At 43.0% G+C, this 25890-nt stretch overlaps 1 protein-coding gene across 1 annotated transcript in view; it reads left to right on the top strand.

Annotated features, from left to right (window-relative positions):
- Positions 1-63: 63 nt before the first annotated feature.
- The window catches only part of LOC138975610 (uncharacterized), a 62186-nt gene continuing 36359 nt past the window's right edge, over positions 64-25890 (top strand). The window contains exons 1-3 of the mRNA XM_070348332.1: positions 64-170; positions 12661-13506; positions 15079-15211. Coding sequence (XP_070204433.1) covers positions 12801-13506; positions 15079-15211 — 839 coding nt within the window. The 5' untranslated portion in view covers positions 64-170; positions 12661-12800. The remainder of the gene's footprint in view (positions 171-12660; positions 13507-15078; positions 15212-25890) is intronic.

Below are 25890 nucleotides of genomic sequence, written 5' to 3'. Positions count from 1 at the left end.
CGATTTCGCTTAATGGAAGGGCGACTACTCCATGTACTCTCTACACAGGGAGATACAAAACGCCGCACGTAGGCTGCCGATTGATCCGAAGAGTCAGCTGTGATTGAGATGTGATTTGTTGCTTGTTCTGTGGACTTCCCACCGACCAAAATGTGGCCTTCTTCGGTCAGGTAAGAAAAAGAATATTTTTACCGTAAAAGAATAAAAAGTTTCGTCCGCAAAGGGAACTGATTGAGTGCAATCGTCAAGAGTATCTGGTCAATGTTTCTTCGCGCTCGCTTGGAGTGAAAAGTGTCGTCTGCAACGTTTCACTCGCCTAGCAGATTGAGAGCTTTCGGAGTTTTTATTTGTGAAACGAAACAGTTTGGTCGGCGATCAGAGGCTGAGGTGGTGGCCCTGCATTCTAGGTTTGGCTTTAAAGTTAGATTTTTGAGTGGTACTGTATACTTCAAGGGTTTGGTACCAAGACTCTAGAGTTTCATTGCGAGTCACCCATGAAGGGATGCAGCACCGCTTGTTTCTAGGGTAGCGGTGCCTAGAAAAATCGATACCGGTACTCACTCTTGCTGATAGATTCTACACTTGGTGCTTTTAGTTATCCTCTGTGCCCTGAATTTGGTGCGCATAATCCAGAGTGAACACGTTTGTTTAGTCGAAAAATAACTGCTTTGCCTCCGTGACTGTGCACATTGATCAGTGCATGATGATGATGCTGCAAGTGTGAAGGTGAGGCATATTTACCACATGACCCTAAACCTAATCATGTTAGAAATTGAAATACCGCCAGTTAATATGTGAACGCATTTTGCATTCCACAATTTTGTTTTAATTAAACAAAGTTATAGAAGATAAATATCAGTAGGTAGCTCAGGCTGTGTACAGGTTATGTTTGTGTGTGTGTGTGGTAGTATGATTGTGATCTCACTATGTGTGGGTAGTGGGGCAATATTACGGGTTAAAGTTTAAGATAAAGCATGAAGCTTTGTTACTCATATTTGACAACAACAAAATAAATAAAATCAAACCTTTTAAAAGATTGCCCTGTCGGCAGCATTTCAAGGTTACGCAAAAGCTGCTAATCTTTTGTCAGAAGAATTGTATGGTTATTGGTTATAAGGGAGTAATAGCGGGGATATAGCTCAGTTGGTAGCGCGCTGGATTTGTATTCAGTTGGCCGCTGTCAGCGTGAGTTTGATCCCAGGTTCGGCGGAAATTTATTTCAGAGTCAACTTTGTGTGCAGACTCTCTTCGGTGTCCGAACCCTCCCCCCGTGTACACTACATTGGGTGTGCACGTTAAAGATCCCACGATTGACAAAAGGGTCTTTCCTGGCAAAATTGCTTAGGCACAGTTAATAATTGTCTACCTATACCCGTGTGACTTGGAATAATAGGCCGTGAAAGGTAAATATGCGCCGAAATGGCTGCAATCTACTGGCCGTATAAAATTTCATCTCACACGGCATCACTGCAGAGCGCCTAGAACTGTACCCACGGAATATGCGCGATATAAGCGTCATTGATTGATTGATTGAGTAATTTAAGAAATTTTTCTTAATGATGAAATAATATTAGAGTGGAACAACCAGGCAACTGGATTTGGACTGCCTGCCTAGCTGATACTGAAGATCGTTGGGTCATGTGCAGATGTGAAATTGCTGTCACACAGTCCTTTATTATTTATTTCATTAGCTAAATAATTAGGTCTTGTTGCAATATTTTCAGTCAGACAAGATATTGAAGGCATTATGAGGATGTTGCTCTGAATGGTATGTTTACATTTCGATATAGTGTTAGTTTACTGGAAAAAAGCAAGACATGTAACAGCTGTGTGCTGATTTGGTTTTTAGTGTATTCATCATTTATAGAGTACAACTCTTAATGCCTGTGTGCTCTTCTCCTTTGCTGCAGGCTGTTTTTATTCCATTGATCTGCCTTGCAAACCTATGTCAGCATAATGCAGGCTGCATATATTTGGACAATACGGAGAAGCGACAGAAAAATCAATTCCAGATACACACATTGCACTTGTAAATTCTGTCAGTTTCCTTTGCAAACACTCAAGTGGTTTTTTGAAGAAACCCGGCCGCGAGTCCTTGTAGAATCGCTGAATGTCCTGCCCACACTGTAATTAAGCAACAGAGAAAGAAACAAAAACAAAACTGATTGCTGGTTGCATGTTTAGAAAATAAGAGTAGGTGGGCTGACATTTTTAGAAGAACACTAGAAGTTGTAATTAGTGCTAGGGTGATAATATATTGGACAGCAGGAAGAACTTTTTATCAGGTTCTTTCAAATTTATAAATTGCAATATACTTCATTCATGAGAGTGAAGTTCAAAAGTCTGGAATTTATGTGAAAAAATAAAATGTATCATTGGTTCCAACTGTATAGTAACTAACTTTTTGATGAGAATGCAAGAAAAATGTGTTGCCCCTGGCGACCAGAACATTTTTTTTTATTCACCTGGGCTAAATTTTGTTGCACTAGGAACAGATTCGACACCATAATGACTGCAGCTAATCCGATTGTTCCCCAAGCCCAGTGCCCCCAGAACATATTCATGCGGGAACATGACAAAATGTTCATAGTTTGATGTCCCATTATACTAAAATATAAACCTTTGTGTATACCCCTAAAGAAATGTAATGTCAGGCTGAGGAGTTCTGGGGAGGTTGTTTCACCAGATGTGTGTTCTCAGAAAGTATAAGACAGTGGTTTGGAACTATGTTTGACGTGAGATATAATCTCTGTAAAAATGAAATAATATTTGCAACTTGCCCTGTTGGAGACATTTGTGAAGTATTACTGTTAATCCTACCGAGCGTGTGCATACATTCAACGATCAAGAATACAGAAATACAACTTACAGAGCACTCAGCCACACCATGCACTAGTGTGGGTGTGTGTGTACGCACATGTGCTGAGGAGAAGTGAAGGTTGTCTCTGTCGGCAATGACAAACAAACGTGAAATCTAGCAGGCTGTTTTAAAAACCTCCACATCTCAGAGAGACAGGCAGACAGAGCATATGAAGAGAGAGAGAGGGGGGGAGGGTAGCACACAGAGAGAGTGGGGAGAGAGAGAGCACATTGAGAAGTAAGAGAGGGAGAGAGAGCACATATTGAGGGAGAGAGAGGGAGAGCACATTTTGGGAGAAAGCGAGAGAGAGACCACATTAACGAGGAAGAAAAGAGAGAGAGAGAGAGAGAGAGAGAGAGAGAGCAAACACATTGAGTGAGAGAAAGGAAGAGACTTTGTTGTGCTTAGTCAGGTAAGATCGCTTATAAACAATGTTGGTTTGAAGTTGTTAGAAGAAGGAACAGAAAAATTACTCGAGGTGTGATTAAATCAGGACTAGTTGAACATGTTAATTATCCGTAACATTCGCATCAGTCACACGGAACAGTTGACTTGAAAATGGTAGTAAGTTGTGCCTGCGACGTCAGACACCTTTAATGTAATCACGGCTATTAAAGGCAGCCTTCTGTTGTTCCTTGGTCTGTGAACTTTACTCAAATCAATGTATATTTGTCATTTGAGGACGCTTGCAGTGTAGTGACACTGGTCCCAGCCAAGGGCGTCAACCACGGAGAGGTGCCCCTGTGGTAAAATTAAGACGGGGTTGGAATGTAGAACAATGACCAAGCATTTATTTTTTATGCATTTAACCTGTATCGTCCTTGACAGCTCTGCTGGGAGGGGGGTGGGAGTGGAGGAGAAGAAAGGAGGGGGGGGGGTTGCACGACCGAGTAGAAAGAAATACATACATGTCATCACAATGATACAAAGAGATGTGGTAATTAATGTTCACGTAAAATAACGCACAGGGCTACACCCTAGGAAAGCCCGCTGCGTGTGTACCCAGCCCTTTGCACCATTGATTACATTAACGCCGCATGATGAGAGATCTTTTATGACCGTCTGACAATATTTACAGGTAGTAGCCGATTAACCATGCATAAGCGCAATTTCTAAGCATGCATGAAGCCATCCGTACTCAATACTCGGCTAACTACCGGGCTTTCCACTGCTCTGCCGGGTCTATCATTGATTGAATATAACTGACCCATATTTATTATGCTTCATCGGCCGTTCTGCTGCATTGCATGTTTGTAGACATATGGGTCATAATAGTGGAGTGGAGGTACCACGCAGGTGGTTGACAATCATTGATTAGGCATAATCCTGTATTCAGGAGTCAGCAGCTGTGCTGGGGATGGAGAGGTAGGCCGGTGCTCTGAGTTCACTCATTCAGCTCGCTTACACATCATGCACAATGTATGTTGCAGCTTTGCAACTCGTTTTGTTTGTGATGTGTTAACAGCTCAGGTAACCTACGAGCAAGCTCTCATGTATATATACATGCAGACAGTCTCATATAATTTCAGACAAAGACATATATATATATATATGGCTTACCTCAGTGTGTGCCATCCACCTGCAGCGTCCGTCTTGATTTGCAAGTGTCAGATATAAATTGTTGTCATTCAAAGACATCTTCATTATCTCTTTAAGAAATACCAAATAAATAAAGGATTATAAATATGCATTCATCCACTCGTGAGTTCCCATTTCTTACAACGAGAAAACTGCATTTGGTCTCTTCCCACTCGAGACCCCCCAGTGATGAACCGCATACAGCTCGGCATTCAAAATGCACTCGCGAACGAATCTTCACACATCATGGAAAACAATAGCAGATACAAGAGAGAGAAAAAAAGAAGAAAAAAACTATTCACATGGGGGTAGCCCCAGGGCTCTCTCGCCTACTCTTCTAGTAATATCAGCAGCATGAATGATGCAAAAGGGGGCAAGGAGGGTGATTGATTCCGCAGAAATGATCGGCTATGATGGATATTTTCGTCATTAGCCTTCTCCTCGTCTCGTCAGCGACACTTTCCAACCGCGCGGCTGTGACATTTCCACGCAGTATATTAGCACGTGTGGCGAGTTCCTGAGTAGTATGTTTTGGCGATATTGGGTCATACCGCTGTATACTTCCTGTACAGTGGTACTCCCGTTTTAAGAACACCACCAACACCCCTCCCTCTCCCTTCCGGACCCTGGAATTTCTGGTTTAATGTCTTTAATTTTATCTCCATCTTAAGACTCCTTCCCTTTTGATATCTGAATTTCTCAGATTTTGTAAGGTCTTGAAGGGGGGGGGGGGGTAACTGTGTACATTTAGAGTATTAAAGCAGCTTTATTATCACTTGCAATGGTGTACTTTGACCATGGGTGCAGTGTGATGGTCCCTGCTATAATAAAGATCACAGGTTGATGGTGTACTACCATGGAGTGCAATACCCCCCTTCAAGAAAGACTGCGAGGTTAACTCGCTAAGACAACTTCGATATCTTCGATTGTGGGGTCTACTGGGCGGCAGAGACTCAGGCGTCGGTGGGCAAGTCAAATACTGACCATCCTTCATCATGTAAACCACAGTCGATCCATCCCGGCTTTTGACACGAACAAGTCAAATACTGACCATCCTTCATCGTGTAAACCACAGTCGATCCATCCCGGCTTTTGACACGAACAAGTCAAATACTGACCATCCTTCATCATGTAAACCACAGTAGATCCATCCCGGCTTTTGACACGAACAAGTCAAGTACTGACCACCCTTCATCTTGTAAACCACAGTCGATCCATCCCGGCTTCTGACACGAACAAGTCAAATACTGACCATCCTTCATCATGTAAACCACAGTAGATCCACCCCGGGTTTTAGCACGAATACGATCATCCTTCATCATGTAAACCACAGTAGATCATCCATCCCTGTTTGACACGAACAAGTCAAATACAGACCATCCTTCATCATGTAAACCACAGTAGATCATCCATCCCTGTTTGACACGAACAAGTCAAATACAGACCATCCTTCATCATGTAAACCACAGTAGATCATCCATCCCTGTTTGACACGAACAAGTCAAATACAGACCATCCTTCATCATGTAAACCACAGTAGATCCACCCCGGGTTTTAGCACGAACACGATCATCCTTCTATTTGGACACGTAACCGAAAATCAACAGCCTGTCTGTTTCACTCGCAGAGTTGAAATTTTTTGTTGCTGAACTCAAAGTCATAACTATTGATGTTTGGTGTGTGACCTAGGGGAAGACCGGCACCTGCTTTTTGTTGCCTTTTGTGGTTTTTTTTTTCTCCCTGATGAAATTTTCACAAACGAAAATTCGTATCGTCTTGTGCTGTTCTTGTATCTGTGAGTACAGAAATCCTTTGTTCTTTTAACTTTGTTCATCTCACCACAGTCACTTCGATGTTTAGAGTACTACTTCAGCTTATCCTCGTGATGATTATGACTGCATCTACTTCACTTGCCGTATTAGGTATAGTCCCCTGCCGCGTATTTCTGCCCAAGATTATGGTCGCTTATAATGAAATTCATCTTATTCTTGAGTTTCATTGTTACCCGTGAGCTTTGCATGGCGTAATTTAAGTTTGGATGTGGGTTTGATGTGTCAAAAGGTTAGGCCTGTAAGGTGGATTACAGAAATGTGCACACCTGTTTTGCTATTTTGTGTTTTGTTGCTTTGTTCGTCATTTTTCTTCGTGACTTTGTGATAATTGGGTTTTGTTTTTAGTTCATATCGAATCCGGCATAACACACACACACACACACTAGACGCACGCACGCACGCACGCACGCACACACACACACACACACACACACACACACACATGACACACTGACACGCACGCCGCGCAAAAAACACAATGTGTGGCACAAACACATGTTGTTACACAAACACATATTGTGCCACACATAGGCGCGACAACTCAAAAGATACGTGATAGCTTTTCAGCAGGTCTTCCTCCAGTTTCACAAATCGGTGTCGAGTTGCCACAGCTGTTAGTGAGATGGAAATCTGTACACCTGTTCTGTGCCATGCTAAATTATTCATGTCACGAAAGGTGCAGCACAAAATTGTGTCTCACTCTTGTCAACATGTATAGGATTAAAAGTCTCGAAAGCAACATTTGGACCTTCTTTGAAAAGTGTGGTTCCGGTCGTTTGTCTGGAAACTATTGTCGGACGACAATGGTGTGGGGTACCGTTGGTTGACTCGCATTGCCTGCGCATAGGCTGGGGGACTGACTTTTTCAGGGCTGTGAAAGGGAGGAAAATTGACAATCGTACAATCAATTCCTTCACAGATCAGCGAGAATTGGTCCTCTTAGTTCAATGCAGCAAGAACATTTTCGTGCATTGGTGTATTTTAACGAAGCAGTGGTGCGATTTTAAAAAAAAAATTGCCTCCACATGCATAGAATTTATATTGAGATCGGACATTTCAGTCTTGTCATGTAAATCAGTCTCCGCACGTTCAGGGTCGTGTCAGAAATAAGACCACCCAGAACATAAATCATTACAGAATCTGAAAGACTGAGCTTCTGGAAATCGATTAAGACAGAGACGCACGCTTTCTGTTGAAGTGACAGCGTTCAGCCAAGCGCGGCGTCAAGGGAGGGAGGGAGGGAGAGAGAGGAGAGAGAGGGGGGGGGAGCGAGAGTACACTCTCCCTCCATTTGTATCTTGGCTTCTTATTCTCCTTCCAACACCACCCACCCCCACTCCCACCCCACCCATTTGGTGCTAAGTGGCGTACCACAGATCTACTTTACAGGCTTATGTTACACTAGAATGTGTCCTCAGCGTGGCAAAAAATAACCCAACCCCGAAAAGACCGTTATATTCATTCGCGGTGTCCTCGGGCGTAGTGGTCTATTGTTCCATCTTTATGAGTGTCACCATAATCACTTTTTGTGTGGTCCGCTCATCGGTGTTGATTCCTTCGTTGCTGCCCTGCATGCCAACCGGCTTCACGATTTCATCTTTCGCCTGTGTTCATATTTCCCCCTCGATATATACTCAAGACTGAAATGTTGTTTCCTGGTAAAATTAAGAAGTGAAATTATTTATGGACGAAAAGCATGTCAGTTTCTTGCATGTGAAGAAAATTGGTGGTGACATTTAATAGATTTCACCCCCAAAATCGATTTTTTTCCGAAAACGTGTACCGAGTGGTTACGTCCCTTGAGTAAGAAGGGAAACATTTGAGGATGAATCAAATTTCAAGTCATAAAAAAAATTGGTTGGACAAATTTGGCCCCATGAATGTAAGGTACACAAGGTCGCTTATCAGTACTATTGAAGGGTGTTTTTTTGTTCAGTGTAGAGTTTATACTAGATCAACGAGACCGAGAATCGAAATATCAACACGGCGAAAGATGAAAACGTCACACCGGCATAACGGGCAGTAAGTAAGTCATCAGTGCTGTGCAGTTTTAGGAAAAGAGTAGACTGAAGAGATTTGGCTCGATACATAGTTCGCATAAGGCGAGTGGACTATGATGGTCTTGTGCTGCATGCAGCGATCAGGGTTTTTTTGTGGCGAAAAAGGGGCAATAAAAAGGAAGTCCAGAAAAAAGATCTTGAAGATGATAATGTGACTGGATAAGGGTTATGAGCATTGCGTCGAAAAAAAAGATGCTTCAAGTGGATTTTTTCGCTCTTTGAACGGAGATATATTAAACATAAATCATTACCATCATCGGTTTCATGAGTCGCTCGTTAGTGTGCAGAGTTCTATGTTCTAAGGCCGAACAAAATGATAAAAAGATTATGACATGCTGCTGGATACACCTCGGAGCTGAAAAAACATTTCTTTCTTTTTTTTCGTGACAAAACGGACGAGGTAAGCTTATTACTGACGACAAAGGGCAACCGTGAATGTAAGATGACCACTAATGGAGGCTTGCTTTCAGACATCCCCTGCTCCCTTCCATCAGCCCTTACCCGGCCTGGTCACTGCGACCCGCTTTACCCGATCTGTTAGCAACACATCCATTCGGTGAAGCTGAAAACCGCGAATATTATTTCTGAAATGTCACGATCATTTGTGAGTTTAAACTGACGTACGTGGGAAATAGGACAGGCTGTGGTATCATAAGCTTGGGGGTATTTACAAAAAGAAAGAAACAAAATAGCAGCAGATCAGCAGTCGTGACACAGCCAATCGTGTTGAAGTTTGTCTTATCATTCCACTCCTTACCCCGACCCTCACCCCACCCCGTCCCTTGTGGATAGTACAGCGCAGAAGCACAAACCCCAGTCCTCAGTCACACCGAATACATCTTTTGTCACACTATGAGGAGCTTTTAGTGTGGCAGAAAATAAACCAGACACGGAAAGGCGTAGCTCATACATTAATTTGCGGTGTCCCAGGTTATGGTTAATCTATTCGCGTTCCTTCCCCATCAATTGTGGACCATCGTCGCTTGTATGGGCCGCCCATCAGTGTGCCGAGTACTATGCCCCCAGCAGACTGGAGAGATTTGGCTCGATATTTTCAGATTTTGCATTAGACGAAGAGACTGATCTTATGCTCCAGCGATTTGCTGTGGCGGTAAAAGGCCAATGAAGAGTAAGGCGAATACAAAGATCTTGATGGTAGTGGTGTGAATGAATGTGGGTTAGGACCATCGAGCCCAACTTGATGCTTCAATTGATTTCCCTTCTCTCAACGGAGGAAATTTCAAGACGGCGAAATAGTACATATGTATCATTGGGTGATCGTGGCAGCACACCTCCAGCACACTGTTCTGAGCACCGCAGCCTTTCCAGACTAAATCGTATACATCTTTTCTGTTGGCGAAAAATAAATGCGGAAATAATGAATCACATTTGTAGGGACAAATTGATGTGTGAGTGGGTGTTTGTGTGTGTGTGTTTCGTTTTCAATGTTTGAGGCTATGAGCGCAGGAAACTAGCTAGAAAAAGGACAGTGGTGACCGGCAATCGGGTGGCAGTATCCTCACTTAGAGATCGAGGGGGGGGGGGGGGGAGGTACAAAAAAATAGGCGCAAATCAGCAGTAGTTTTCCTTATCCACTCTGATCCTCTTCTCGAGCCCAGACTTTGCTGGACTACAGAACATGTACATCGCAGAATCACACACCGCAATCCTCAGTCACACTAAGGAGACTGTAATATGTATTGATAGTATTTGTGGTCACACTATAAGGATCTTTTATTATTGATGTAGAAAATAACCCAGACACGGAAGACTTGTTGGGTTAATATGTGGTGTCCCAGCCGGTTATGGTGAATCTATCCGCGTTCTATCTCCATGATCAATTGTAGACCATCATCGTCATCGCTTTTATGGGTGGCTCATGAGCGTGGAGAGTTCTATGTCCTTGTTGTGCAGCCATACAAGAAGAGCAGACTGGAAGGATTTGGCTCGATAGTTTGCATGAGGCCAAAAGACTGTAAATGCGTTTACGTGCTCCAGCGATCGTTCTCTGCGGCGAACGAAAAAGGCTGAAAAAAGGGAATAAAAAGATGACGATGATTATGATTCGAGTGGATGAGGGTTATACGCCTTGGAGCCTGACACAGTAAATGGGTGCTTCATGCTGACACCCCCCTCCTCCCCCGAGAAACGGATGAGTACATAAAGGCTGGGAATCGTAACGGTAATAGGATGCTAGAGGCATAATTCCAGACACCCCATATCGCTGCACACATTCACCCATTGTAGCTGAAAAGCGCGAAAATTGATTAATGCGTTTCCGTATAGTTATAGGCTGCATTTTCTATTGAGCATTTTTATTTGTGCGAAAGAAGATAATGAGCAAAACTGAAGGTTCCTGTGGGCATGCAGGGGGCATTCTAAAAATGAAGAAAAAAGAGATAAAAAGCAGACGAATATGGATGCAATTCAACATTCTGACGCTGCGGCGATTGTGTGCTAGTTCGTATTTTCACTTTTTGTCAGCCTCCCCTCATTTTTCCTCGCGGCCCCCTTTCCCCATCTTGTCTTTTCCCCCGTGATCCTTATCGCACAGGTCTACACTGCCACACAGAAATAATGTTACACAGGTTCAGTGTGCGCCAACAGCTGCTGAAAATGCGTGTATATTTCAGACTTCAGTGAGCAACAACGAAAGGCTGTAAACTTTTCAGTGAAGGCATTTAGCCTCCAACCCCCATTCCTTTATTTCTCAGTGTTAGATCCGCCGGCATCCAACCCGTTCATAACCCCTCCCCACTCGCACTAACCTGTACGCGCACTCACACATACATACACGTGTCCGCGCACACACACACGCACGCACTCGCGCACGCAAACAGGCACGCGCACACACGCAAACAGACGCGCGCATGCACCGTGCACACACACATATGTACACCCATGCACACACACTTAACCACACACACACACACACACACACACACATGTACACCTATGCACACATATATGTACACCCATGCACACATACACACGCTACACTAAACTACACTACACCACACTGACTTCTGCTCCTTCTCATAACCCGAGATGCTGAACGGCAGGTCGGGTAGGGAGAGCGACGAGCATGGAAGGCAATGAAGCTTGCAAAGCTGCGAAAGTCTCGTTACGACACAAGAAATGAACATTTCGAAACAAAAATAGCCAGGAGGGAAAAAATACCCACCTCCAGGAGAACCTGCCGGGACTTTAGAATTAGAAGACAATAAAAGACACCCCCCCCCCCCCTCCCTTACTCTCAAGCAAGGAAAAGGAAATGTGGGATTTTACGGAGAGAAAGTCTTCACGGCTACATATCTTGATCCTTTTATGTCGTTCAATTGGTTTCTTCGTTGTGACTGTTTTATCAGTTACGACACAAGAAAAGAGCATTTTGAAACAAAAATAGAAGGGGGAAAAGCACAATCGGCAGTAGCTATACTCAGAAGCGGCGATTGGATAAACAAAACAACCCGGCTGGAGTGGAAGAAAAAGGGTGGTGGGGGGGGAGAGAGAGAGAGAGAGAGGGAGAGAGATGCATGCGCGCACACACACACACGCACGCACACCCGTTCACACACACACACACACAGTGCAGTGAGTAGAAGAGGGGTGAGAGGGAGGCAATAGGGGGGAACAGATTTTACAGCTGTCTATCTTTACCGTATGATATTATGTCAAAGATTGGTTTGTTTGATGTACCTCTTACAGAGCTCAGACGTATACATACGTGGTGGAAGAGCGAGAACACCCCTGTCTCCCTCTTTTTTCTCCCCCACCCCCACCGGCGCCCAGCCTGCCGACCGTTATCCCCCTCCTCTCCTCTTTGAGGAAGACACGTTTCCGTACCTGATTATCACGAAAAGAAATATGTGACACCACGGTACTTACGTGTCCAAGTAATTAAATGTAGAGAGTTGGAAAGCTGGAAATACCAGTCGCCTTTTTAGACTGTGTCTTAAAATGTCATGTTTAAGTTAAAAAAAAAATATTGTCATGGTTGCTAAGAAGGTTGTAAGACCGGATTTTTTTAAAGAAACAAACAGAGAAAGAAAGAAAGAAAAAGACAGAAACGAAGGAAATAAGACAGAAAGAACGAAACAGCCCACCAAGCTGAAACAGAAACGAGAAAATAAGACAAACATGACCGCAGCTTACATCACCGCACGCACGTGTATGTGTGGGTGTGTATGCGTGCGTGCGGGCGGGCGGGTGTGCGGGCGGGTGTGCGTGTGCTTGTGTGCGCGTGCCCGCGTCTCTGTCACAGTCCTATTGCTTTGACGTGCTAAACGTCACATCACCGAACTCATTTCTATTTCTTCCTGTCTAACAGCAGGTGATGATGGGCGAGGAAGAGGAGGAAGCCAGGGCTACGACGGAGTCTCCTGCCAGACGTGGAAAGAAGACGACCAAGAAAAAGAAGAAGGAGCGGAGAGGGCAGAAGAACTTATACACACTGCACTCAGCTCAGGGATGAAAGTCAACCTGTACAATGTGGCGGACGGGGAGACCTTCACCTACTCGCTGCCGCTGGTCATCGGAGACGTGGACTTCTTACACGGGGACAGCCACCTCCACGTGTGGCTCAGCAGCGACCCGGACAACGTCCTGCAGTGGCCCGTGGTGGAGGGGTGCTTCAAGTTCCTCGTGCAGCTGGAGCCCGGCGAGAACATCGTCAACGTGCGGCACGAGAACGACCTCCTGCAGGTCCGCATGGTGTACTCCAGACGCCACTTCACACACTTCGTGCGGCCCGTCTACATCGTCTGTGCGGACGATGATGGGCATTTCCAAGGCCCGGAGTCCACCGACTGTTCGCCCGAGAGCGCGGTGCAGAGGATCGCTCTGGGTGCGCAGTTGATACAGTCTTTCACCGCCGAAAAGATGAAGGAGCATGGCTTCGGCAGGGTCACTTTCCAGCTAGAATCCCACGATGGTGTGAGACCGGTGTGTCACGTGTTCAGATCTAAACTGACCTTGGAACAGGCCTATTCCATGTCCGGCAACGACCTGTGGACTCACTTCGGGAAGGAGTTGATGACCTCAGGGTTCACCAGGAGGTCAAAGTGCAAGTGGTACAGTTTCATGTCGTTTACCAGATACGAGCTTCCGCCGGAAGCGGAACTGCCAAAGACTCACAGTGAGATTCTCAAATATACCAAAGGACACACAGCTTTAGGTGAGTGCTTTATCTTATTGTTGAATTTATTTTTCATATACTTTGTTTATCCTAGTGTTTAAGAGAAAAAATGATTTTTTTTTATATCTTAACTCTGCTACACTTCGGTTTTTCCAGCGGGTCTGTTTGTAGTGAATGTATACATTAGGCACTACATTTCAAGAAATTGATGGCTGCTCTTAGTCTTTGAAGTTTGATGCACCAAGCAAGACATTTCATGTCAGTAAGGGTATGTTTGAGGTGTTTTCAACCTCTGCTGGATCTTGCAAACATATTCACACCTGTCCATTAACATACTGGAATTAGGGCTCGAGTAAGGTTACTGTATCAAGTATGTACAGATTACATTACTGTAAAAGGCTACTAACTTATGTATAGATGGCAAGTTGTAGCGATGTCTTGCTTGGCACGGGTACCTTTGACTGTTGTCATGTTGGTGGTGGTTTGGCATACCGCAAAGATGAGATTTAAGCGTTCCTTGGTAAGGTGCGGGCAAAGGTTGTTGGTACTGTTTTCTCAAAATACCTGAACGTCCGTATGTGTCATGATTCCAAGTGAGCGGGGGTCATTGCCTGAGTCATGTAGTGCTATTTCAAATGAAAAACTGCTAACTGTAGTTCTAAAAAGACACAATGTATGATTTAGGGAAGCATATTTTAGAAAGGAATAATATTTAGTGTATGTCGAACAATGGACTGTTCATTTTATCGCAAACAAACTAAGTAATCAAATAAGAGAGACGAAGTAAGTGAGGAGAGGGCGAACATTAATGAAAGAAAGAAAGAGAACACATGAAGGAATAATTTGATACATTTGGGCAGCAGAAATGTTTTGCTACTTCAAAACAGTGCCCATCATCGTTATATATACGCTATGTAGGGGTTATCGCTTGAGGCATGTGGTGCTATTTCTGACGAGACACCGAGAATAGTATTCCAACAGAGACACGTGAAGGGCTATTTTGGAAAAGAGTAATACTTTGCAAATGTTGGAACAATCTCTTGTTACGGTATAACTCTTTTGTTGCGCGCCGAATGGGTGGAAAGGCGAGGAAAGGAAGGGGTGAGGCAGAGAGCTGGATAGATTTGCCACCGTTGTGAATTTTTGTAATAGCCTGCGTAGGTTTGCAAATAGTACATCATTATTGGCATTTCATGATACGTCAATGTGTATTCGTGTGTGCACCTGGCTTGCATGCATGGATGCACATGTATAATGTATGTGTGTCACTGTGTGTGTGTGTGTGTGTGTCTGTCTGTCTGTGTGTGTGTGTGCGTGCGTGCGTGCGTGCGTGCGTGCGTGCGTGCGTGCGTGCGTGCGTGCGTGCGTGTGTTTTTCTTTGTTTGAATCCGTGTGTGTGTGTGTGTGTGTGTGTGTGTGTGTGTGTGTTTTCCGTGCGTGCGTGCGTGTGTGCGTGTACTTTTGTTTGTTTGAATCCTTGCACGTCTTAAGCTGACGTGGCTTTTGCACATGTCATGATGTATATATAGTAGATATGGCTACCTCTCTCTTCTGACGCAAGCCTATTTCCACGATATTCATGGTTATTTCAATCATTCTCACATGAAACAGGAGGAGGCGGGCTAGCTTTGTTCGGGACGGGTAATTTACACACCTGGGCACCTAACCTGGAAACCTTACACGCCCACCTGACAGACCGGAGAAAGATCAACCGCCGTATCTTCATGGATGACAGCGCTTACAGGTGAGTGGTCTACCGGAACGGATGATTGCAGGTGTGATGTGTGTCTGTCTGTATAGCTAGCAAGCATTTGTAAAAGGATGTAATTACCTGGCAGAATAAAGTAGAGCGTTCATGGACAATGTTAGAGAGGAGAGAGAACAAGTCGCGTAAGGCGAAATTACTACATTTAGTCAAGCTGTGGAACTCACAGAATGAAACTGAACGTAGTCCGCCGCTAGTGCAAAAGGCAGTGAAAGTGACGAGCCTGTTTGGCGCGGTAGCGGTTGCGCTGTGCTTCATAGAACGCTTTACTGTACCTCTCTTCGTTTTAACTTTCTGAGCGTGTTTTTCATCCAAACATATCATATCTATATGTTTTTGGAATCAGGAACCGACAAGGAATAAGATGAAATAGTTTTTAAAACGATTTCGGAAATTTATTTTTGATCATAATTTTTATATTTTTAATTTTCAGAGCTTGTTTTTAATCCAAATATAACATATTTATATGTTTTTGGAATCAGAAAATGATGAAGAATAAGATGAACGTAAATTTGGATCGTTTTATAAAAAAATTATTTTTTTACAATTTTCAGATTTTTAATGACCAAAGTCATTAATTAATTTTTAAGCCACCAAACTGAAATGCAATACCGAAGTCCGGCCTTCGTCGAAGATTGCTTGGCCAAAATTTCAATCAATTTGATTGAAAAATGAGGGTGTGACAGTGCCGCCTCAACTTTTACAAAAAGCCGGATATGACGTCATCAAAGACATTTATCGCAAAAAAGAAAAACAAGTCCGGGGATTTCATACCCAGAAACTCTCATGTCAAATTTCATAAAGATCGGTCCAGTAGTTTAGTCTGAATCGCTCTACACACACACACAGACAGACAGACACACACACACACACACACACACACAAACACACACACACACACACACACACACACACACACACACACATACACCATGACCCTCGTCTCGATTCCCCCTCTGTGTTAAAACATTTAGTCAAAACTTGACTAAATGTAACAAGAGGCGAAGCCTTCAAGGCTCCCGTAAGAAATCAACAAACAGTAACATAACACAAACTCACTCACTCCGTAACACACACACACACACACACACACACACACACACACACACACACACACACACACGCACACACACACACACACAGTTAAAACTAACGCATCATATCAACTCCATGTATAATTTTCAAAAGAAGGCAAACAGATAAAATGACTAGGGTAATAGGTTAGGTACCTGCCATGTGGGCACTTTTTCCACTGCTGTCCTCAGTCCTATACTTTTCATCAAGACTTGTCACCATGCCGAGTAGATCTAAATTCGGAAGTCTTCATGTGGCTGAGGCATATATCTGACATAGCGTCGATCTTGTTGTAGGTTAACCTCCTTTCTGAAACAAATGGCAAAATGCGATTAGTTATGATGACTACAACCTACACAAATATAAACAGTGTTTTGAAACAGAATAGTCAGGTTATACAAGCCACTTTACCTATGCAGCATGGTAACCCTACAATATGCGAAACATGTCGACTGCAGCAGCCTGGTTCTTAAAATAATTCTGACGGTCAACACAGCCAGAAATGCCAACAAAGACAAGAAAGCTGTGGCAAGGTAAGCTTACCAAACGTTACATAGCGAATCATATGATAGTGCGTAAACAGCAAACAGTAGATCTACAATCAAAGAGAGGATCGAGTCTGGAATGAAACGCGATACAGATCTAGCATTCAAAAACTGTCTTTCACGTTCAAGGAAGTTGTTGCAAAGTACTTAAGACTTACTAAATTGTACAGACAAAACCATGACAGTGCATGTTTTGAATCTGAGGAAAAAATCGTGATCATTTTGACTTTGAGAACAGATTCATTCCGTTTCCTTATATCTGCATGTTCAAGTAAATGGTGGACAGTTTTTTTCGGGCAGAGTAAACTTAACTTGAGACTCTACTGCAAGTCTTGAAATTCACATAAATCGAACCACGAGCAAAGACATCCAAACATTACAGGCACTTTAGATCAACTCATTTCACTAGAGGTGACTGCCTAGCACTGTGTTTGACATCCGTGTCTGCTGAAATAAAAAGAAATTAAAACAAAACAGTAGGTGACACGTTATCAGAGTGGGAGACACTAGATCTGTCTCTGAACTTACCGGGATACGGCTGCAAGATCGACACTGACCGTGCCGCGCTTTCGACAGCTCTTCCTCGCGTGGACATTGGAAACACGCTGTGCAGATCAAATTGTAGGAAATCTCCCTTTGGTATCTTCTTTATTTACTTTTCTGGAGCTTAGAAACCGAACAACATGAAATCGTCTTCCCCGGCGAATCGGCGAGGTGAGAACTGGACCACAATCCTTCGCGCGACCCCTGACCTGATCTTGACACCTGACCTGCCGTCTACATGCCAAACACGACACAAATCAGTCAACTGCTTGTACCCCTTCAAAACCCCCCACCACCCGTTTTCTTTGGATACACGCTTTAACTACACACATGCCGACACAATGTTGATCATTGCTTCAATAATTTGAAGATGGTGCTTGAAAATTAACCACGTGAAATGAGTATTTCGGTGTTTAGCCAAAAATGTTAAAGTTTCTACCACAGACATACACACATACATACATACGCACGCACGCACAGACAGACAAAGTTTACCATCGCATAGGCTACACTTACGTGAGCCAAAAACGAGAAAGATTGCGAGGAAAAATTTTATTTATGAAATGAAAGAACAAGTCGCGTAAAGCGAAAATACAATATTTAGTCAAGTAGCTGTCGAACTCACAGAATGAAACTGAACGCAATGCCATTTTTCAGCAAGACCGTATACTCGTAGCATCGTCAGTCCAGCGCTCATGGCAAAGGCAGTGAAATTGACAAGAAGAGCGGGGTAGTAGTTGCGCTAAGAAGGATAGCACGCTTTTCTGTACCTCTCTTTGTTTTAACTTTCTGAGCGTGTTTTTAATCCAAACATATCATATCTATATGTTTTTGGAATCAGGAACCGACAAGGAATAAGATGAAAGTGTTTTTAAATTGATTTGAACAATTTAATTTTGATAATAATTTTTATATATTTAATTTTCAGAGCTTGTTTTTAATCCGAATATAACATATTTATATGTTTTTGGAATCAAAAAATGATGGAGAATAAGATAAACGTAAATTTGGATCGTTTTATAAATTTTTTTTTTTTTTTTTACAATTTTCAGATTTTTAATGACCAAAGTCATTAATTAATTTTTAAGCCACCAAGCTGAAATGCAATACTGAAGTCCGGGCTTCGTCGAAGATTACTTGACCAAAATTTCAACCAATTTGGTTGAAAAATGAGGGCGTGACAGTGCCGCCTCAACTTTCACGAAAAGCCGGATATGACGTCATCAAAGACATTTATGAAAAAAATGAAAAAAACGTTCGGGGATTTCATACCCAGGAACTCTCATGTCAAATTTCATAAAGATCGGTCCAGTAGTTTAGTCTGAATCGCTCTACACACACACACAGACACACACACACACGCACACACGCACACACGCACACACGCACATACACCACGACCCTCGTTTCGATTCCCCCTCGATGTTAAAATATTTAGTCAAAACTTGACTAAAAATGAGAGGAGGAAAATAAGAAAACGTTAAAAAAAATGTCGCACTAAACCATCTGTCTGTTTTGATAAAGGAGTTGTTTTGTCTTAAATGTTTCCATCCCATCCTGTGATGGATAACGTGATGGTGCACATGTTTTGTTTGTTTGTTTCTTTGTTTGTGACATGTTGGCGTGTGTATTTTAAATTTGTACTACTCCGGTTTACAAGAGCTTTTGTGTATCCCTAACAATTTAGTCAGAAATCATGTCTTGAAATATATACAGATAATAGGCTTTGACTAACAAGAAGACGGGATATAGGGACAACCAACTGGTCACGCCGGAAAATTGACCCTCACAATTTCCATACGTGTTAATGCCAACACATGATGCTCTGTAAATGTGAAAGTAAGCCTACGGTCCTTCCTGCAACACGCGAATAAAAAGTGGACTCACTCCTGGATAAGGCTTTGTTGTATAGGTTTTAGCAGCCAGTGTGAAACAGCTTTTGTGTGTGTTTGTTTTCACGATCCTTTTAACGACTCAACTGTATTCCGTTCTCTTAGGCCAAAAAAAAAAAAAGGTCTGTTTACGGTAACCCGACCGACCCTAGTTTTTTCGCGCGACCCAAGACTTTTTTTTGGCATTTGGGGAAAAAAAAAATCTTGTTTTTTTGGCAAAATAACGTAAAAATATGGTTTTTTGGAGAAAAAAAAAATCCCGACCTACCGACCCTATTTTTTGGCCTATGTTACCGTAAACAGACCTATTTTTTTTTGGCCTTACATAAATTTTTCTCTTTTCGTTTTTGCTGTTGCGCTTGTTGGTTTGTCAATCACTGTCGTGTCCTCGCCCTCTTTATTCCTTTCTTTTTATCTTCACTGGGATGGGTTTTTTGGTTTTTTTTCAACGCTTGTAGTTGTTTGTTTGCCTTTCTCTGTTGTGTCTTCCCTGTTTTCATTCCTTTCTTTTTGGCTTGTCTTGTTTGTTTACCCTTCCCTGTATTGTCTTCGCTCTGTTTATTCACTTAAACAAAACAAAATCTTAATTGTGTTGTTTCTTACGCTGGATTGTTTGCCCTTCTCTGTTGTGTCTTCGCTTTCTTTATTCACTTCTTTTTGTCTTCATTGTGATGTATTGTGGATGAATGTGCCGTAAAGCAATCCGAAACCCTGTGTAAAACGCATTGACGCCAGCGTGTCGCTGAAAAAAACTTGATCACAATGTATTATAATGAAGACAAGGAATGAAGAAAGAAAAGAAACGACAGAGAAGGGCAAACAAACTAGCGTTGAAAACCCCACGATTCTTCCCAGTGAAAACAAAAAGAACGGAATAAAGAGAGCGAAGACACAAACAAGCGTTAAAACCCAACAATACACCATAATGAAGACGAAAAGAAGTGAATAAAGAAAGCGAAGACACAACAGAGAAGGGCACATGTGTGCATTTCCCACATTTACCACAGTAGCTCTTCTTCTGCAAAACATGTTGAGCGTGACATTGACTTTTGAAAGCCGCATACGCGAGTAAAATCAATAGAGTGTTGTTGTAAATTTAGTCGTGCATGAACGCATGTTTTAGGAAGCGCATGTTTTGTTTTTTTTGTTTTGTTTTTCTGCCAGCATAAAATGAGGACACACGACCCCCAATGAGAGAAACATTCACTGAAGGGAATCGTCCTCTTGTTTGTCAGAAAGAATTGATGATCTGAATGAAGGAATGAAGTTCCGCGCGCGCGTGCGCGCGCGCGCGAGAGAGAGAGAGAGAGAGAGAGAGAGAGACAGACAGACAGACAGACAGACAGACAGACAGACAGACAGACAGACAGACAGACAGAGAGACAGAGAGAGACAGAGACAGAGAGAGATTCAGCATGAATCAGCGATCTACAAGCAAATTTCTCTGTTCGCTCTAGAGGGAGCGTAATTGGCAGTAAACTATTCTCGCGAGAATACTGCGCCGGAATCGCCTGAGTCATAAAATTGTATGATTCATCCTTTTACTCGTTATTTATTCGGAGATCTACGTTGACTGCTGTGAAAGTCCATGGTGGTACAGTACGGTATGTGTTGTTTAATGTCCGCACAGGCGTTTTTGTAGCATTAGGGCAGCATTTGATCAATAGAATTTCTCTTGAATCTCAGAAAAGAAATTACCGGCACAAAGTGTTTATTTTGCAGATCGAGTTCCAAGCAACTTTGATGTAGTTGTTGCTGAAGAGAGCATCTCTTCCTGTGATGAAAATGAAGAGATTTTTTAAGGTTGTATAGACGTAGATTATCCTACAAACAACGATCCAACCAACAACCTTCTCTCGCTTTACTCGGAACCCATACATAGATAGTCATCTTCTTTGCTACAATAGAAGCATGGTGACTGAAAACTGGGGCAACTGGCCCGAGGGCGATCAGAGGGGTCAAGCTAAGCCGCAGGGCTGAGGAAGACGTGAAGATGGATGGCTTGAGGTTCGTTGCGTGTCGTCTAAGGTCAACGCCCAAAGGGTCTGATTATTAGGGTTTAACGTCCTCTCAGACCAACTGGTCTATATTGGGACAGGTATTGGTAATACGCTGAAGATATGGTGTGATACTTTGATTCGAACAAGCCCGCTGTGGCTGTCTTCTTCGACACACCAGCGCTGGAACGCCGAAGAAGAAGAAGAAGACACACCAGCATTGGGTTTGTCTCGTCAAAGTATCGAAATACGATCATGATAATCAGAGACTAGAGATGATGCCTGCGTGTCTTCGTGTTTTCCAAGCCCTGAGACTTTCGCTGTGAACGTGGGATCTTTTTCGTGCGCATGTGTGCACATGGGGGTGTTCGGACACCGAAGAGAGTCTGCACAAAGTTGACTCCGAGAAATAAATCTCTCGCCGAACGTGGGGATCGAACCCACGCTGATAGCGACCAACTGGCTACAAAGCCAGCGCGCTACCAACTGAGCTACGTCCCCGCCCCCGCCCAAAGGGTGGTGTGGTGTGCTGGACGTGCAGTATAATCAGGTTCGTTCCTGTCAGGCCACGCGTATGATGGAGGGATCAGTCAGTGTGTATTGAGTGATCAAGGGCTGGATTTTTGTGTGCTACAAGTGCTTTTGGGGCTGTTCGGTTATTGTTACATTCTTGGTGCGTGTTGGGAGGGGGGGGGGTGTTGGGGGGGGGGGGGTGTTGGATGTGTGTGTGTGTGTGTGTGTTTCTGTGTGTGTTTCTGTGTGTTTTGTGTGTTTGTGTGTGTGTGTGTGTGTTTCTGTGTATATGTCTGTTCGTCTGTTTGCGATATATTGAAATGGAGATCTATGCATCCCCCCTTTCCATCCTTTTTTCGCCACCAGTTTCCATTGCCAAAGACTCCAGAGCTGTCATTTTGGTTGATCTTACAGCGACCATCCATTAATAATTCTCCTCATTTGGCCATTACGTTCTTAACTTCTTATCACTTCTTCTTCGGGAGCCAGACATCTTTCTTTCCGAGCACCATTATAGTGGCAGCCATGATGGACAATTTGACGTATCTTGTGCTCAAGCAGTTTTTCTCTCAAACGCCACAGGATATTGCATTTATGTTTTTTCTTAGTCGCATTTCTGTTCGATAGGGAGAGACAGAGACAGAAATAAATGATGCTTTGCCTTAAATACCAAGAAAAGAAGAGTCAGCTTTCGCCGGTTTAAAAGCCTGATTAACGAAAGAAGCAATAAACTGCATTTGTGGTCAAAAGTTCAAAGATTATGCGTGAAAGAAAACGACAAACAACAGTCAGTGGTTTTTTTTAATAAAATTGAAACCTTTTGTGGATATATTTCACTTATTTGAAGGCACCGTTAAAAAAACACAATGCTGCCAAAGCAAAGAGATGCGGTAAAGGTCAGTTCCCCTGCTCCTCGGCTTCTCATTTCCATAATTCTGAATGAGCTTTGTGCGTGACAGGCGTATTTGTTGACCTGGCGAATAGCTCTTTTGTGTCCCTCTGAAACTTTGTCTTCCTCACAGTCACACACAACCCCCACTTCCCTTCGTCGACTTTGCATAATAACAACAACAACAAACAGTGACAAAAACACAACACAGACGTTTCTTCCTTCTTCTGATGCGAATTTGCCTAGATGTCTGATGTGCTACCCAAGTGAATCCCCATTCGTTGCTACATTAACAAAATTGTGTCACAAAGATGCGCACGTAATGATGTCGACTTCGGGCTGAATGAAGGACCGCCTGTAAGCGTTGTGCTCGTTTTGATGATACCATTCATTCTTGGTATTGTAAATTACTGAATAAACGCAGCTTGTTCAAAGCAAGGGGGCTGCTGCGTAAGCTCAACTTGACTCACATACTCCCGAAGTTGAAGATGTGATTAAGTGACGGGAATACCGATATCTGCTTCGTGGTAAGACTCAATGTTGCTGAGAGTCTCCGAGTTACGAGCGGTCGTTGGAGAGCGAGGAGAGGTGTGCTGTACGGTTTTGGAGCCCCTTGCGGGGATATTTTGAGACGTTTATGGTTCTTGCAGGCGTTTGCGGTATTCAGATGTATCGACCTGGACGCGTTGAATGAGGGCGTCGCGATTTATAGCTTTGTGCGTCGATGACCGCTGCTCGATCTCTGTACCAGATCTCCCCCTCCCCCCCCCCCCCCCCCCACCCCTTCATTTCTTCAGCCTCGTCCCTCCGAAATGTACTCCTGTTCGTGATCGTCTTTTGTCTCTCGTTCCTTTTCACGAGTGTACTGTATGTGCCTCAAAGGGAGGTTATGTTTTCTCCATGGGCCGTGCAGTGGCCGTCTCGAATCAAAGATTTTTCAGCTAAATAAAAAAAAGAAGAAAGAAGTGGATTAGTATACCGTTAGTAAGCACTTGTATGCATTATCATTAATGTGTGGCTTGTTTGAATACGTGCCGCAAGAAAAAGAGAAAGATTGTGTGGGTGTTGGCATGGTTCAAATGTTACGTTTACCGTGAAAATATGCATTTATCTCTTAGCGCATCTCATCAGTGAGCAATGAAATTGTTGTTTGCTGAATATGATCGAGAATATTTCACCAAAAGGGCGCATCTCTCCTCTCAACTCATACCACAACAGCTACTTTCTGTCTGACACCTCGCCGAACCTTTTGAAGAACCCTTCAGAGACGCAAGGCAAACAGAACAACTATGTTTCCGAAGCACCGCTTGTCCTCGCGCGATCGCAGCAGGTTTTATGAATAGAGAATCAATCGAATGAAATTCCCATGTGTGTAAATATCACCTTTTATCATTCTAACCGATCTGCCTGCCGTTTACAGTTTGGGTTTGGATAGGGGTGCGAGCAGGTCTGTGGCTTTGTTCAAATTTAAGGTTTAAATTGAGTTTTGGGATATTGCCAGTAAATATGTAAGCTGCTGTAGGCAGCTGCATGGAGCGAATGTTCACCAAATTCGGCAAAATGGCGCTCAAGGTGGGTTTTTTGTATGCTGAGAGCGTATAGAATAATAGCGAGAGTGAAAGTTGAAATTTCAATTATTTTGTGTAAACCTTGAAATCTTACTGTGTAACCATCCTGTTGATCGGATTGGTTTGGATTGGATTGTTTCATCATATAGGCCATTGCCCCATATGATGGGGGTGAACATTCATTCAATAACCTGACGATCTTTCCACAAAAATCAAATAAAACTATTCATTTACAGGAGATACCATTGAAGACTATTACTAAATGAAACATTTTCCACAACCATTATAAACATTCGCAGTCAGAGACTGTGCTACTGATAAACTCTTTTACAGTATGTCTGGGTATCCATCTCCCTTCAAGGTGTACGCGTTTTCTCTCTTTAGCCTAGCCTCTTGTAGTAATAAGATCGCACTGAAATCGTAGGACTAATGCGTTTTTGACATCTCTTAGAGTAATTAATTACCGTACATTATTTACTTTTGTTGTTGTTTATGTTGATAATATTTAATCAGCATCTTATACTGTTTCACTCACGTTATTACCTTTTTGCAGCGTTTGAAAGAAATCCGATTTTACATTATTCGATAATTTTGCAATGTTCCGGTACTGCAAACGTATCTGTCGATTTTCAGTTGCGGGTTTGAGTCATGTTTTTTTAATACAAAAATGTGGTCGAAACATTTGTTAGCAAGTTTTTGCATGTTGTCGAAGCTTTTTCTGTAATTTGACACTTTAAAATGTTTTGTAATTTTTGGCCTTTTACTTCGTTCTCCATTCAAGATTCAAATTACATAATGCCAGTGAATGCAAGCTTCACTTTTTGTGCTTCAAGTATTGATTTGTGTTCTGTCAGTTGCGTTATTGTTGCAAGCAGGTGCTTTGGCATCACTCCTACACGAAGCACCTCCGGTCTTTTCGTTTCTCAAGGACGCTAACTTTCTAACTGTCTACAGATTGGTGCAACCCAAACAACAACAGAAGTACGAGTTCGTGCATGTTTGTCATTTTATTTCCCCCGAGAATGTAAGAATAACAAAGTGGTCAGACATTTTGCGGTTAACTGCCTTGCGGTTCTTTTTCAAGCATCACATCCATGGAATAACCACACACACAAAATTCAGAAGAAAAATGAAAAGTTCTGGCAGGAAAAAAGATGATGCCTCAGGCAGTTGTCATTTTAATGTCAAAGAAATAATAGATTGCTGGGTTCAAGGGATCTACCACCAACAAGAAACACAGAAAACTATGCTTTGGGCTGTCGTCTTTTATTCCACGGAGGATCATAAGAGGGCTGACAGAAGCTGAAGTCTCATCAGAAACTCTGCCACAGAAGTCTGCCCGGGGCAACATGATGGGTTAAAAATTGTTGCTGTCTGCGATTGTGCAAAAGCGTGGGTAGCTTCAGAAAATGCGCGCACGCACGCGCTCATACGCAAGCACGCACGGACACAAGCACGAACGTACGAATGCACGCATGCACACTACTGTAATGCCGTAGCAGAATGATTGTTCCATGCAGCGAGGAATTTTGTTTTGTGGCGTATTAATGATTATTGGTTCGCTGTAAAAGCAGTTTGCTGTCCCCTTTGAAAGGTTATGAGCATAATAATTTTGTAACGCAGCAACGGTAACAACA

This window comes from Littorina saxatilis, linkage group LG9, assembly GCF_037325665.1.
Source record: "Littorina saxatilis isolate snail1 linkage group LG9, US_GU_Lsax_2.0, whole genome shotgun sequence".
Classification (NCBI taxonomy): domain Eukaryota; kingdom Metazoa; phylum Mollusca; class Gastropoda; order Littorinimorpha; family Littorinidae; genus Littorina; species Littorina saxatilis.
Note: the sequence above shows the minus strand (reverse complement) of the source record. Positions and strands in the feature narration are given on the sequence as shown.